Raw genomic sequence first — 14,425 nt, 5'->3', positions numbered from 1 at the left:
GTTACAGAAATATAAAATCGATGCATAATAAATAAATGTATGTTTGTATATGTATAGTTGGAGTTATTTCTTTTCAGTTTAAGAACAAAGCCATTTCAGCTTAAATTTTTGTCTTTTCTGTTGACATTGTTGTGGAAATGGCCATATACAAGGTGGTACTGTATAACATAAGCAGTTCTAATACCAAATGGGCAGTTAGCAAAAAGTATATTCAGCTTTGGGTTTCTGAAAAGCTTGAGATGAATCTGAGCTCAGACGAGTGATAGGTGTGTTGTTAAATCAGCTGTAGACCGGATGCACTTTCAGAAATAAGTCACTGTAAAGTCCCTATGAGGAATAAAGAAGTCTAGTGTGTGTGTGTGTGTGTGTGTACATGGACAGTGAGGGGTGTCACATTACCACCACCTCATCCTCCCTAATGCTGACGTGTCCTAATATCTGCTTTAAAGGGCTTTATTAACTCAGGGAAAAATAAAATCAGAACATATTCATCACCAGTTGCCATAGTACCATATATTTAATTACTTTCAAACTTCCCTTGTAATGTGTAGTCTTTTATAATGCTCTGTATATTCATATGACTCAATTTCTGAGTTATTGGCACTTTCAGACAACAGGATACCAAGACCAAAGTAGACGCGATGTTCATAGCCATGCATAGATTTGATTTCTAAATGTTGAAACAATTAGTTGATTCATTTTAATCAATAGTTAATTTTGCTGTTTATCAAGTAAAAATGATTAACTTTCCTCCATCTTTCTCCCTTCCCCATGTGTGTATTAATAAAATCTCTTTGCAGCCAGACACATGCTCCGGCTTTCACAGTCTGACCAAAGGTTAAAAATGTGTGCAGAGTTTATGTTAATTTAATACAATCACTGTAATGTGTCCGTTGGGGATGTCTGTTGCTGCCCCATGCAGAATAGTGTAACAACATCATACTGACTCAGGAAGGCTTTTAATTAGATTTGATGGTGCACAGGTGTAAAGTATTGCAGAGCTGCTGCATCTGTCCTGTCCAGCGGAAACCTGTTGGACACCACTGTTTAAAAGTATTCAAACCCCATTCCTTTAGCAAGTCTTTAGTGTGTTGTAGATTTCATTTTAACTAATTGCCAGTCAGTTTGCACTTAATAACCATGAATTAAAAATCAAAACCTGAAATATGAATTAAATGAGCCGATTTTAAAAGTGAACAAGAGGTGGAGTGTTCAAAGGAAAGATTTGTCATCTCATCCAGACATTCTGCTTGAACAGTTCACTTGACTATTTCAGGTTTTTATGCTGGGTACTGTTCTGTTTACCTTCATGCAGGCACTCCCATCAGTTTACCTGAAGGCGACTTTGTTTGTCTGTGCTGTACTTTCCAGGTTTTGAAAAGGTTTTCATAATATCCGCTGTGGACTGGTGCATCAATTTTGAGCTATTCTTTTTTTTTTTATATGTCACTTGCAATCAGCATGGACAATAACAGGTTAGAAAGCAGGTAAAATGAAGGTGTGGGCATATGCAGGTGTATATATACATGTTATTTTCAGTCTGTGCGAGTTCTAAGAGCGCAGGTGCAGGGTTTGCGGTTTTAATCCTGTGATTATGAGGTGCTACATGAGCATCCTGTCGCTTCTGCTCTGATCCTCCATCTGTGTTCTGACTCACATGCACACACTAAGAGACACTCACATATATTTAAAATGTCAACATTCTCCTAAACTCTGCAGCATTTCAAAAATTTCTGTCTATTTTTGCAGCTTCCAATCTCTGGTTTTGTTCATCTATTGGCTGTTTGTGGCTCTCATCACTGGGCTGTGGTTAGAGGCTTCTTCTGTAGTCAGCTCAGTCTAGATTGGGAATCTCATTTACAGATGGCAGTGTGATGTTCTGTACTTGATGACATGCAGTGCCAATTGCATCTTTGTCTGCATGCATGTGGCTGAGAGTGGGACTGAGGCATGTTAGATAATGATACAGATATGGTACCTGAGTTGAGGAATGAATTTGTTCATTGACAGAAAATTTACTTGCTACAATTTTGAAAATGAAAAAAACATTTTCTGGTTTCAGCTTCTTTCTTCTCTCCAGTTTCTGAGTTTTTTTTATGATAGTATCATATTTTGGGGTTTCAAAACTCATTTAAGCAACAACAGAATATTGAATACAAGGGGAAAAAAAACAGATTTTAAAACAATACTTATTTATACCTTATATTGTGAAACACAAGCCTGTTTTTCTATTCAAATATCTCAAGTTTTGTCTAAGTATAATTAACTATAAAAAATGCCCAAATAAAATACCAATAAAATTTGTAGAATCTGTTTCTAAATGAGGAGCTACTCGGTTGTGTCAATTCCCAGCTCATCCACAATGATCCTCCCCTCTCTTTCAAACTATTATGTAGATTTAAAATTCTACTGAAAAGTCAGCAAGAACAAAAGTTTGAACAGTCATTTGTTGCCAACTTTGAGTACCTGACATTTTTCATATTGTGTCCAGTACCAAAAAAAGTACAGAGTGGAAAGTAAAGTTGTGTTTATGTTAATTGAGTATTTTTATTTTCTACAACATCGCACTTGTCCTCCGTTTCATTCAGTCATTAACTCTACTTTTGACACCAGTGTATTTTCCAGACAGCATAAATGAAATTGATATTTAATTGACAGTGCATGTGCCTTAGGGCTGTCAGGATATGTGAAGGTGACATGCAATAAAGATGTGACCCTGACACCCTAATAATCCAGTTCCAGATGTTATTTAATAATATAGCACACACAGTATAACACTTTTGATACTTGATCTGTATTTTGCTGATAACATTCCTGTCCTTATACTATAATTTTCAATGTTGGACATACTTATAATGAAGTATTTTGTAGATAGTACTTGTACTTGAGTAATGTAACTGAATACTTCCTTCAACACTGCACATCTGGCTGCATCCTCTCCCATGCAACCTTTTCCCATGAGAGAGAGAGAGAGAGAGAATAAGAAAGATAGAGTGCGCTAGAGAGAGGTGCAAAATGGAGATGAGAGGTGAGAATGGTTCAAATAAAGATAGAAAAGTGAGAAAGTAGGAGGGAACAGGAGAGGGAGTGAGGGAGGGAAGTAAATATTTCTCTGAGGGAGAGAGGAAGACAGTAAGGAGCAGGAGAGGAATAAGTGCCAGGGATGAGCAGAAGCCGGCTCCATCCTGTCGCCTTGCAAACGACGCACAGGAGCATGTTAGCGCCTCAAAGCCTCACCTGCAGTCAGGACTACAGGACCCATAATGCACTGGGACACCTGGCAGCCATCACCTGGGAACTGCAGGTACAAAGAGAGGAGGAGGTGGAGAGTGGAAAGCAATAGAAGTTAGAGGAAAGCAGAACAGAAAATGGCCGAAAGAGGATGAAGACGGAAAAGGGAAAGCAGGGAGAGGAAGATGACAAGTAGAAATGCAGTCTGGATGTTTTTCCCTGGATGTTTGGGTTTATTGCATCTATATTATGAGTACACAAAGCAAAAGCAAGCTGGGAGGCTTGAGACAGTTGACGATTGAAGGAGGGATGATGTCCCTGAGCACACAGCCATATAGACTCACACAGTATGGCATCATTAGTCACTCAGCTACAGCGGGGAGCAGGTACTGGGGGTGGCTCTATGACAACTGTGTGTGTGTGTGTGCGTGTGCGTGTGTGTCTTTGTGTTGTAATGTCCCGCTGCGTGGATGACGAACATTTGGGAACCCTGCTAAACCTGTTGTGCGATTCTCAGATATGTGAAGGAACCTGGACAACAGCGAAAAACATCCACCTTAAGACATTCTCACACTGATAACATCGCTCTTTGGTTGCTGCCTGCTGATTTGTGTAGAGAACATGCCTGAACCTACCTGCTTGAATGTACTTGTGGGTGTACTACATTCAGAATCCTACTTAAGTTAAAGTATTGAAGTATTATCAACAGAATGTAGTATAAAAGCTAATTGTTGTGCCATAAAACAGCTCTGGCTAATTTTTATTGTATATGTTGTAATTAGTTTAGTAATACTGGTGCAAAAGCAGATTTCCGTTGCTCTATCTGGTTGTTGTGGTTTTGGTGCAGGAGAACTTAACTAGACAGCACTTCAATCCCATCCAAAGATCTATGGCGAACTGCAATTCAGACCTTAATCAGTGTTTAAATTTACTTCAGATTTGGTGTCTCTGGGAGCAAATCCCTGCAACAAGTTCAACATCTAATGGAAAATCAAAATGTATGTTTCATGTAGAAGCACTACATACCATTCCCAGTCCTTTGCTGTTTCCTGTGTTAATCTGATTTTAAGTCAAATAGTGAATGTGTGGGATAAGAGGAGGATATTCATATAGATATGTTCAACTTTGAAACCAGGCAAAATAATCAGCAGAGAAGCTTAAATGAAATTCAGTTTAAACATGGTTTATTCAATAGGTAAAATATTGTAAATACATGGTAATGTCTGTTTTGGGCTAACCCATTAAGTCATGTACTTGACTAATATAGGACTGACTGGCAAACATGCGTGTAAAGATCTGAAATATGAATGGGATAGATACCTTAGTAGAGACTTTGAGAAATTAACTGAGAAAGAGTTAACAAATTTGTATAATTTCATTATGTGTATCTTGTTTGTAGTCAACTGTGCACAGCAAGGATTGAACATTGCTAGATATTAAAATGTGTCATATAGTGCCACAAATTATAATTTTTTTCAATGAATTGGCCAGTTATTCTTTGAGAAACACTTTGTTACAGAAACACTTAAAAATTGTGTGTGTTATAGGATGACGTACCAGTCAAGGAGATCAACATCACCTACCACGTGAAGGAGGGATCTGAGAAGGCCGATCCACGGCAGTTTGAGCTGCGCAAAGTGCTGGGACAAGGCTCCTTTGGAAAGGTGGGTGTGTGTTTGTATATCAGTCAGTGCTTGTGTGCGTGAGTGGGCCTCAGGTATCTTAAGTGTGAGTTTCATTTCCACTCAGATCCTCGTAATGTTTCTCTAGTGCCGGTGTTTGAGGGCCTGTTGCCATTTAGACGGCAGACTGAGGGCACTTCAATCTCCCGCTCAGTATTGTCTTTATGAATGAACAATTAGCCTTCCTGTCGTGTGTGTGTGTGTGTGTGTGTTAAAATATTGAAATAAAAGCATTAGCAGGTGACTTCATTGTTCACTTTGTGTTTATTTCTGTGCGTTTAGGTGTTTTTGGTGAGAAAGATCACAGGTCCAGATGCCGGTCAGCTCTACGCCATGAAGGTCCTGAAAAAAGCCACACTGAAAGGTGAAAACTTTGGGGGCATCACTTGTTAGTGTCCTCCGAGAGACACAAGTGGATACAACAGATGCAATTTGAAAATGTTTGGAAATGAATAAAAACTGTGTGCTTATCTCAAGCAATTAATTTTTTTGTTTTATGAGTGAAGAGGCAGAAGGAAAAAAGGAGATAAACAAGAGAACAGTAAAAGTTTATCTGGGTTTTTATTCATTTTCGTAAGATTGTACAGTGTACTGTTCAGAAAGAGTGAGTGACAAATTCAAAACTCTTAACATGCACTGTGATATTCAGTATGCTGAGAGCACATCATTGGTGACATCCCTGTGGTCATCCTGTGTTCTGTGAACACACACCTGCACAACTGAAACAACACAAACTAAACCACGACTACAATTGCCAAGTTCATTTGAATAAGGCAACAACTTCACTCTGAATTAACCTTTACAAGTCAGGTCAACCCTTATCACACAGCCTGTATCAAAGCAATCACTGATTAACAATCACTTGGCATATGATGTTATACAAGATGCTAAAGAAAGAAATATACATGGAAATACAGTACTAAAAGTGTATCACAGTGTGTCAACCTTACAACACAGGTGAAAATTAAAATGAACCCACAGGGACATAGTATAAGGTTTGTCATGCTAAGGTTACATGACAAAATTGTCAGTATCCAAAGAGGACTGCAAACCTATCTTCACATGTAATCATAATGTCATCATAATCAAATCATAACTAATGAAATTTCCATCAACATCCATAATAGAAGTATGATCAGATAATAAAAATGTTAATTCCTGCATAAATAGTTTTTTTTTTTTTTTTGTGTGTGTGTTTTTCAGACTTAATATTGAAGGTCTTGCTCTTTGCAAGAGAGTTTAGGGGAATAAGTACATCACAGACTAGAATCCTGATAGAGACTGACAGACCCTCAGTTTTTTCTTTGTTAGACAAATTGTGCAATTTTGGAATCAGTTCAAAAATGTAGTTTTGGTGGATGAAGTCATCTGAATTATTTTCTGAAGAGTGTTAAGTTGCAAAATTGTTCACCAGGAAGAAGAATCACAAGTAGACTTATTGTGTTTGTTTTTGTTTGCATAGTCAGTTTTGCCAAAATGGTATTTCACACCTTCACATGAGACCAAACTGAGTCACAAAGAGCTAAAGAGGTGTAGGGAGAGAGCAAGAATAAATCTATTCCTCGAGTGATGTTCAACTCAGGCCATACATCATCTGCTGGAAAAAATGTTTGTTTATTTCTTTCTTTTTCTTTCTTTCTTCATCCTTTCTTCTTTGTTGCAATTCTCTTTCTTGTTTCTTATTTTTTGTGTTCCATCTGTGATTCAGTTATTAATCTGCTGCCATCTGGGAGGTTCTCCAGCCAAAATAAAAACTGGAAAGAGAAGGTTGTTGTATTTAGGCTTTTCATTATTGGCTATCTGGTGATTTGTGTGTTTTCCATTTTTCTGTCTGTGCATGTGTCTTTCCAGTGCGTGACCGGGTCAGGACAAAGATGGAGAGAGATATCTTGGTAGAGGTCAATCACCCTTTTATCGTCAAACTGCACTATGGTGAGTCAGACCTCCTCGATGAGTCACTAGCGCTGTGGCAGCCAATCATAGCTCACTTCTTCTCTTTAGCAGGCAGTAAATCTGGCAGTGGAAATGTTCGGCAAGTAGACAACTTCTCAGATATTATCTAAATTCATTTTCTTCACTTATTCTTTCTCCCTTCCCTCCTCCAGCCTTTCAGACGGAGGGGAAGCTCTACTTGATCTTAGATTTTCTCAGAGGGGGAGATCTCTTTACTCGTCTCTCTAAGGAGGTACAGTAGAACCTGTTTCATCTTAGCTGCGTGATACACAAAAGGCAAAAAGTGAACAAAAGTCAAACAACCTTAGGGTTAGATTGACCGACCAGGGACACATTTGGAAACACAAATTAAATTACACTGATCTTCAGGAAAGATCAGTGTCACGTAGTGTTTTTAATGAGTGGACTTCAAAATTACTTCACATAAAGCATCCTGTATAAGTGAACAGTGGAGGAAGACAGAACAAAAGTACACGAAAACATGAAAAAGTATATGACTGAGGAAATGAGGTAATGGCTTAACTAAAATTCATTCATAAGATCTGCAAATGATGCTAAATGGTTTTGTGAGATTTATTTAAAGCCATAACTTTCTGCATCCTACTGCAAATAAATGTTTATTAAAAATTGTTGCATAGGCGTATGAAAATCTCTGTGATCAGCCGACAACATGAACACGATTATACAGTAGTAAGTATACACGAGTATACTTACTACAAACAAATATAACATACAGTATTTATTGCAAAGGTAGCTTGGTATAAGCATGATAAACAGAATAACATTTTAATAAATAAAAAAAAAAAAGACTAAATTTGGAGCTGATCTGTGGAAAATATATGTGTGTTCTAGGTAATGTTCACAGAGGAAGATGTGAAGTTTTACCTGGCTGAACTTGCTCTGGCCCTTGATCACCTTCATGGCCTCGGCATCATTTACAGAGACCTCAAGCCTGAGAAGTAGGCATACGTATAAACCCAGAGTCATGATGCATTCTAAGTGTTTGCCTACCTGCAAAATATAAAAAGCATTTGTGTCATTTCAGCATCCTGCTTGATGAGGATGGACACATCAAGCTGACCGGTGTGTAATATTATACCTTTTGTCTACTTGTCTATTTATGTCACTAATGTTATCTGCTTGTGTTTATTTCTGATGTTCACCAAATGATTACATGCCTGTTTATATGTGTTCTGACTGTGAGCTCAGGCTGCTGTAAATTGTGATAAGTCTTTTACTACTTTGGCCACTGATATCTGTGCATGTATTTGTGTTCAGACTTTGGCCTCAGTAAGGAGTCCATAGACCACGAGAACAAAGCCTACTCCTTCTGTGGGACAGTGGAGTACATGGCTCCTGAGGTGGTGAACAGACGAGGACACACACACAGTGCCGACTGGTGGTCGTACGGTGTGCTCATGGTGAGAGGATGTTGCTCCCTGTTGTTTGGGTTAAGGGCTTTCATTTTTTTACAGTGTGACCTTTATTCATTTTACATATTTACAAAATACAAAAAAAAAATAAAGTTTGATCAATTTGCAACTAAAATGATCACTAAGAACAGACACCAAAAACCTTTAATAATAAATCAGTAATTCCTAATAAAGCATATTTAGATTTGAAGTGATAGGGCCAGTGTGGTTGCTGAAAATAGTTTATACACTGTAGTGAGCATTTTCACTTCTGATCACTCAAAACACATTTTGTAGGTATATGAGTGATACTTCTTCAGACTTGATGCCTAATGAAAGTGAAATGTCTACAGAAACTTTTGCTCATCATGCACAGATGTTTTGGGCCAAACTCATCCTCAGCATGATTCGTGTCAGGCGCCAGTCTATTTTGCGATCAGAATGTTGTTTGTTGCATCAAATGTACATTTTTGACAGCACACCAAGGAAGAGTTTGGCACAACTTCCATACAAGTCACTTTGCACAGACCTTACCATTATAGTACCTCTTCAGTAGGAGATTTACAAAAGGTTTAATTTCTGACCATCTACATGTTGTGCTCGCTTTCTTCCAGTTTGAGATGCTGACGGGAACACTGCCATTTCAAGGCAAAGACCGGAAAGAGACAATGACCATGATCCTCAAGTAAGACACTTTATTCTGCCTGTAAACTCCTCTCTAGTCACTGCCTAGCAGCTTTAATTACAGCTAACTGTACATCTGAGAAGAGGCAGAGAACGCGTAAGAGGCTGAGTGAGTGAAAGTGAAGGATTTATATTAGAGCAGATAAAGTGCAGCACTCAGGAAGAAGAGGAAGACAGATGAGAGAGGAAAGATAAAAGAAATGGACTTAAGAATGCTGATAGCAATTTGAAACTGCGAGGGAGAAGTAGGAGGTGAAAGAAGATTGGGAGACGAAAGAGCGTAGAGAGAAAGTTTAATAATATATAAAGTCTGTTAAAAAAATTACAGGAAATATTAACCTCTCCCATTTGCTCTGTCATCTCTCTTCCATCCTTGTGCTTGTTTGTAGAAAAATGCTGAGCAGACTCTTTGCAGAATGCTGAGTGTTTCCTTTGCGTGTGACATATTATCAGCTAGTGCTTCATACACTTTCACTTTGGATATATTATATGGACATTTAATGACAGCTGTGCCAATGCAGCTTTGCCTTCTTTAATAAAAATCTTTGTATTTTTTGCAGAGCCAAGTTGGGAATGCCTCAGTTTTTGAGTTCAGAAGCTCAGAGCCTCCTCAGGCACCTTTTCAAACGTAACCCAGCCAACAGATTAGGTAAATCCTTGGTGCATAAAGAGTTTTTTCGGTGTCGAAAATATGTAACATAGCCTCAAGGTGTTTTCCCCCTCATGTTTACTCAACAGAAGCAGCACAAAGATTCAGTACCTCAAGGCCTACAAGCTGCACGATACTGTTGTGAAGAATATTCATCATATTACAATAAAATAACATTACACATAAAGCTACAAAACAGTAGGAAAAGGCTAAAGTTGTGTTTAGGATACCATGTCGATTAAAGAGAAAAAAAAAAATGCGTGGCTGAAATAAACCAAACTTTCAATTACTACACCACTAGGCTAATTGCTACAGCTTTCCATAATTGCTGCACTTATTGCTAATAGCTAATTTGATGGCTACTGCAAACATTTAGATAAATGACAGATATGCACTTGAAAGAGGCGTAAGTATTTGTACATAAACTCAAATATTATTGAGAACTCACTCTAGATAAAATAATTTTGTTTAATGATGCATTTGTTTTCCCATTTAATAAACACAGAGAGAATAGCTCAGTTAACCACCTTATATACTGTTTACGCTCCAAGTTAGTTAATGCATGTTTTAATGGTTGCAACACTCCATCTGATGGAAATATCCATCCATCATCTATAACCCCTTATTCCTAACCAGGGTCACAGGGATCTGCTGGAGCCTATCCCAGCTCCCTTTGGGTCACCAGTCCATCACAGGGCCACATAGAGACAAACAACCTCACACACTCACACTCACTCCTATGGGCAATTTAGAGTCACCAATCAAACTGACATACATGTTTTTGGACTGTGGGAGGAAACCAGAGTACCTGGAGAAAACCCACACAAGCACAGGGGGAACATGCAAACTCCACACAGAAAGGGCCCTGCTGGGTTTCAAACCAAGAACCTTCTTATTGTGAGGCAGTGCTAACCACCAAGTCACCGTGCGGCCCTTTCTGATGGAAATACTAGATGTTTTTTTTTTTTGTTTTTTTTTACACATATGCCCACAATTCAGTTTGACAGGTGTTTTCGGAAACTGCTATCTCCAACAGAATTTAAAACTAAGTTCCAGAGAGGTTTAAGAGATAAATTAACTTAACGACCCACTGAACAATTTAATAAACTGTAATTTAACAATGTTGACATTTTCAATGGAAGTTGAGAGAAAATTTGTGGTGTTAGATGTTAGATATGCATTTTAAAGATATATCAATATCTTTTATGTATGAATGTGCACATACAATTTTTGATTTTCATATGTAGTTTAAATACTTTTAGACCCCATTCACAAACAAAAAAACTCTTTCCGCTCAGGAACAGAGACACAAATTGTGTTTAGTGTTATAGTGTTAGTTTAGTATGTTGCATCTTGCTAACAAAAAAATGGGTAAATGCCAACTGAAAAATAATTATTATTGTTACTATAGACCTAAATATTTATTATTCTTTATTAATTTATTTTATTTGTAGGAGCTGGACCAGATGGGGTGGAGGAGATCAAGAGGCATTGCTTCTTCAACACCATCGACTGGAATGTCAGTGTCTGACAGACACGCAAACAAGACAGAATGAAAAACATACTCACGTTTCTCACAGTTCACCTCTGCCACGTCTTTCTAATGATTTTTGTTTCCTCTAGAAACTGTACCGCCGAGAGATCCACCCTCCTTTCAAACCTGCGGCAGGACGACCTGACGACACTTTCTATTTTGATCCAGAGTTCACAGCTAAAACACCAAGAGGTAAGACTGCCACTCTACCTCACCCAAACTGAACTACAATCACATCTCATTGAGCTGTGTGGATTTAGAGCTGTTTTTGTTTGTGTGTGTCTCAGACTCTCCGGGAATCCCTCCAAGTGCCAATGCCCATCAATTGTTCAGAGGATTTAGTTTTGTGGCCATAACAGAGGACGAAACACAACCACTACCCAATATGATTGTGCAGGTACAAACACACACATATACTGATCAGCCATAACATTATGACCACTGACAGATAAAGTGAATAACACTGATTATCTTGTTACTGTGGCACCTGCCTGTGTGTTGGGTACATTAAGTAGCAGGTGAAAATTAAGTCCTCAAAGTTCATGTGTTGGAAGCAGGAAGCAGGAAGAACAGCCACGTGTAAAGATGTGAGTGGCTCTGACAAGGGCCAAAGTGTGGTGGCTGGATGACTGGGTCTGATGACTGACTTACAACAAACAAAATCTACCTTCACCCAATAAAATGCCGTGTAATGAACTCAGAGCGCCATTCACACCTGACATCGTAAAAACATGTCTGAGCTGAAGCAGCTTTGTGAAGAACACTCTTGTTTTAAGTTACTGCTGCAAAGAAGGTTCAAACAGTTATTAAATGGCTTTACTTAGTTTCTATGTTGAGTGAAGATGCAAAACATTGGAATTGCTTGTGGAATTGCTAAAGTGCATTGTGTTTGTCTATACTTATAATACGTTACACTTTAATAACATAATAAAACCATCTCATTCAGATAAGATACAGTGACAAATGCTTCAAGGTTGACAACCAATGATTGTTTTGGAAAATATATTTGGAAAGGATTTATGTGCATGTTGTCTCTTTGTATGTTCGTGTCTTTACATGTAGCAACTGCACAGAAGCACATCCCTGTTCTCAGATGCCTATGAGATCAAAGAGGACATTGGTGTTGGCTCCTACTCCATCTGTAAACGCTGCATACACAAAGGAACTGGCATGGAGTATGCAGTGAAGGTAAAACACAACATACATTAATAAAAGTCTCCAGCAGGATACTCTGCTTTTCCACACTGTAAACACTTCCATCTTCCATTTTACAGATCATCAACAAAGCAAAGAGAGACCCATCGGAGGAGGTGGAGATCCTGCTGAGGTTTGGACAGCACCCCAACATTATCACCCTCAAGGATGTGAGTCAAACTGAAAAGGGTTTATTCAGGGCAATTTCAAGTGATTCTGGTCAGTCATACTTAGATTTTGTATAATGTTACATTGAATAATGTATAGTGTTGCATTTAGGTTAAAATCCATATTCAAAGTACTGTCATATTCTTATACATTTAACACATGTATGGCACATTCTTACCCAAATGTTGATCTCAAGATTTGGTGAATTTTCTGTGCAGTTGGTGGTCAGTCATAAATTATTTTAATTGTTTCACTTCAGTTTTTCTGTTACTCACTGTTAAGCAGAGGTGAAAACATCCTCTTGCTGCTAGGTGAAATTCCTCACTGGCATCAGCACCAACAATATTTGATCTGCGTTAATGTTTTTTGTTCAGAGATGAGTCAACTCTTTTTATAAAGAGAACAAAGTGCTTACATACATATAATCCTAGATTTTACTATACTGCTCACTGTATCCAAATATATACAAAAGTCCATCTTTCTTAGAACGTCGGTAGCTTTAGGCATTCAACTATATTGCATACATCACCAGGTATCAAAAAAAGATCTGTTTTGTCAAATTAGTTTCTTACTCATATTATTATATTATATCAAATCTAAATTAAGAACTTGAAAAAGTATAGTATTGTAATTAAACTATATTAGCATACAGTATTTTAAAATGTAGAAATTATCCCCAGTCCTACTTATACTATCAGTGTGGTTACTCAAAGAAGCTGTAAAAGAGATGAAAAGCTAATCATCACACTGAACACTTTATTTATTACTGATGTAACTAATATCCAGAATTAACTATCTCCAGGACTGTCTCTGTTACATTACAGATGAAATTAGTTCAAACCTGAAGGCTGAAAAAAAGTTCACAGAACAATTCAGTGACTAATTTTTTGTGAATGAAGTGTGGGTTGGTTTATTGCCATGCCGTAGGTGTATGATGATGGCCGGTCGGTGTTCCTGGTGACAGAGCTGATGAAAGGAGGCGAGCTGCTGGACAAAATCCTCCGACAGAAGTTCTTCTCAGAGAGAGAAGCCAGTGCTGTTCTCTACACCATCACCAAGACTGTGGAGTACCTGCATGGACAGGGGGTGTGTTTCTCTGTGTTTTTTTGGTTTGTGCACAAAGGTACTCTCCATCCATTCAGGTTTGTGTGTTTCAAAACAAACTAAAGAAGAAATATTAGAATTAAATAGAATTTGAACAAAATTTGACATAAAATGAAGCATTATAAAAAGATGCCCACTTCTGATTATTTATTTTGGTAAACCATGGAGAATGGTCTCTTCTAGTGAAACTGTCAGGTAGCAAAGAGTGCATGGTCTAAGCTATTATTGTGTCCACAAGTGTAAGAGGAATATTTGGATGGGCACATACAAGTCTTAACAGGTTTGTTTGACAAGACTGTGTATTGAAATTTAGACATTTTGTGCAAGATTTATTCACTTTGCTTGAAGAATCAGTGAATGTTTTCGTGTTATTAGATATTGTATATACAAAAAACAGTTTTTGAGCAAATAAAGAAAAAATAAAGAATGTGATTTAGCTAGGTTTTAGCTTTATTAACCCAGTTCAACAAAACAATATTTAATAGCACAAACTACAGCAATTACAAAGAAAAGCAAAAATAAATATAAAAAATGTAATACAGTTACACAATTAGAGACTTCTCATCTTGAGAGTAACAATAATATTTGTGATTTTAGGATTCTGTTCTAGACATTTCAGTCAACAAAACCATTTAAAAAGAAAAAATATCAGTTTAAATTTACTTTAAGTGTATCCATATATGTTAAGACAGACAAATCATTGCATTTAAAGTATTCATGTTATTAGTAATCTGCATAAATCAAGGCAAAAATTAATAAAACTGTCTTTCTCTCCCAGAATGAAAATACCTACTGACTGTTGTTTCGTGTTGGC

The 14,425-nt window shown here is 37.6% G+C and overlaps 1 protein-coding gene across 1 annotated transcript in view; it reads left to right on the top strand.

Annotated features, from left to right (window-relative positions):
• The window catches only part of rps6ka3b (ribosomal protein S6 kinase, polypeptide 3b), a 63,527-nt gene that overhangs the window by 31,294 nt on the left and 17,808 nt on the right, over positions 1-14,425 (top strand). Inside the window, exons 3-17 of the mRNA XM_026305716.2 lie at positions 4,779-4,895; positions 5,196-5,277; positions 6,765-6,845; positions 7,019-7,098; positions 7,719-7,825; positions 7,912-7,949; positions 8,145-8,287; positions 8,893-8,963; positions 9,523-9,611; positions 11,066-11,130; positions 11,235-11,337; positions 11,433-11,542; positions 12,208-12,333; positions 12,420-12,509; positions 13,435-13,593. Of these exons, the coding sequence (XP_026161501.1) occupies positions 4,779-4,895; positions 5,196-5,277; positions 6,765-6,845; positions 7,019-7,098; positions 7,719-7,825; positions 7,912-7,949; positions 8,145-8,287; positions 8,893-8,963; positions 9,523-9,611; positions 11,066-11,130; positions 11,235-11,337; positions 11,433-11,542; positions 12,208-12,333; positions 12,420-12,509; positions 13,435-13,593 (1,461 nt within the window). The remainder of the gene's footprint in view (positions 1-4,778; positions 4,896-5,195; positions 5,278-6,764; positions 6,846-7,018; positions 7,099-7,718; positions 7,826-7,911; positions 7,950-8,144; positions 8,288-8,892; positions 8,964-9,522; positions 9,612-11,065; positions 11,131-11,234; positions 11,338-11,432; positions 11,543-12,207; positions 12,334-12,419; positions 12,510-13,434; positions 13,594-14,425) is intronic.

Source organism: Mastacembelus armatus, unplaced genomic scaffold (assembly GCF_900324485.2).
Source record: "Mastacembelus armatus unplaced genomic scaffold, fMasArm1.2, whole genome shotgun sequence".
In the NCBI taxonomy this organism is placed as follows: domain Eukaryota; kingdom Metazoa; phylum Chordata; class Actinopteri; order Synbranchiformes; family Mastacembelidae; genus Mastacembelus; species Mastacembelus armatus.
The sequence above is the reverse complement of the archived record's forward strand: the minus strand, read 5'-3'. Positions and strand labels throughout refer to the sequence as shown.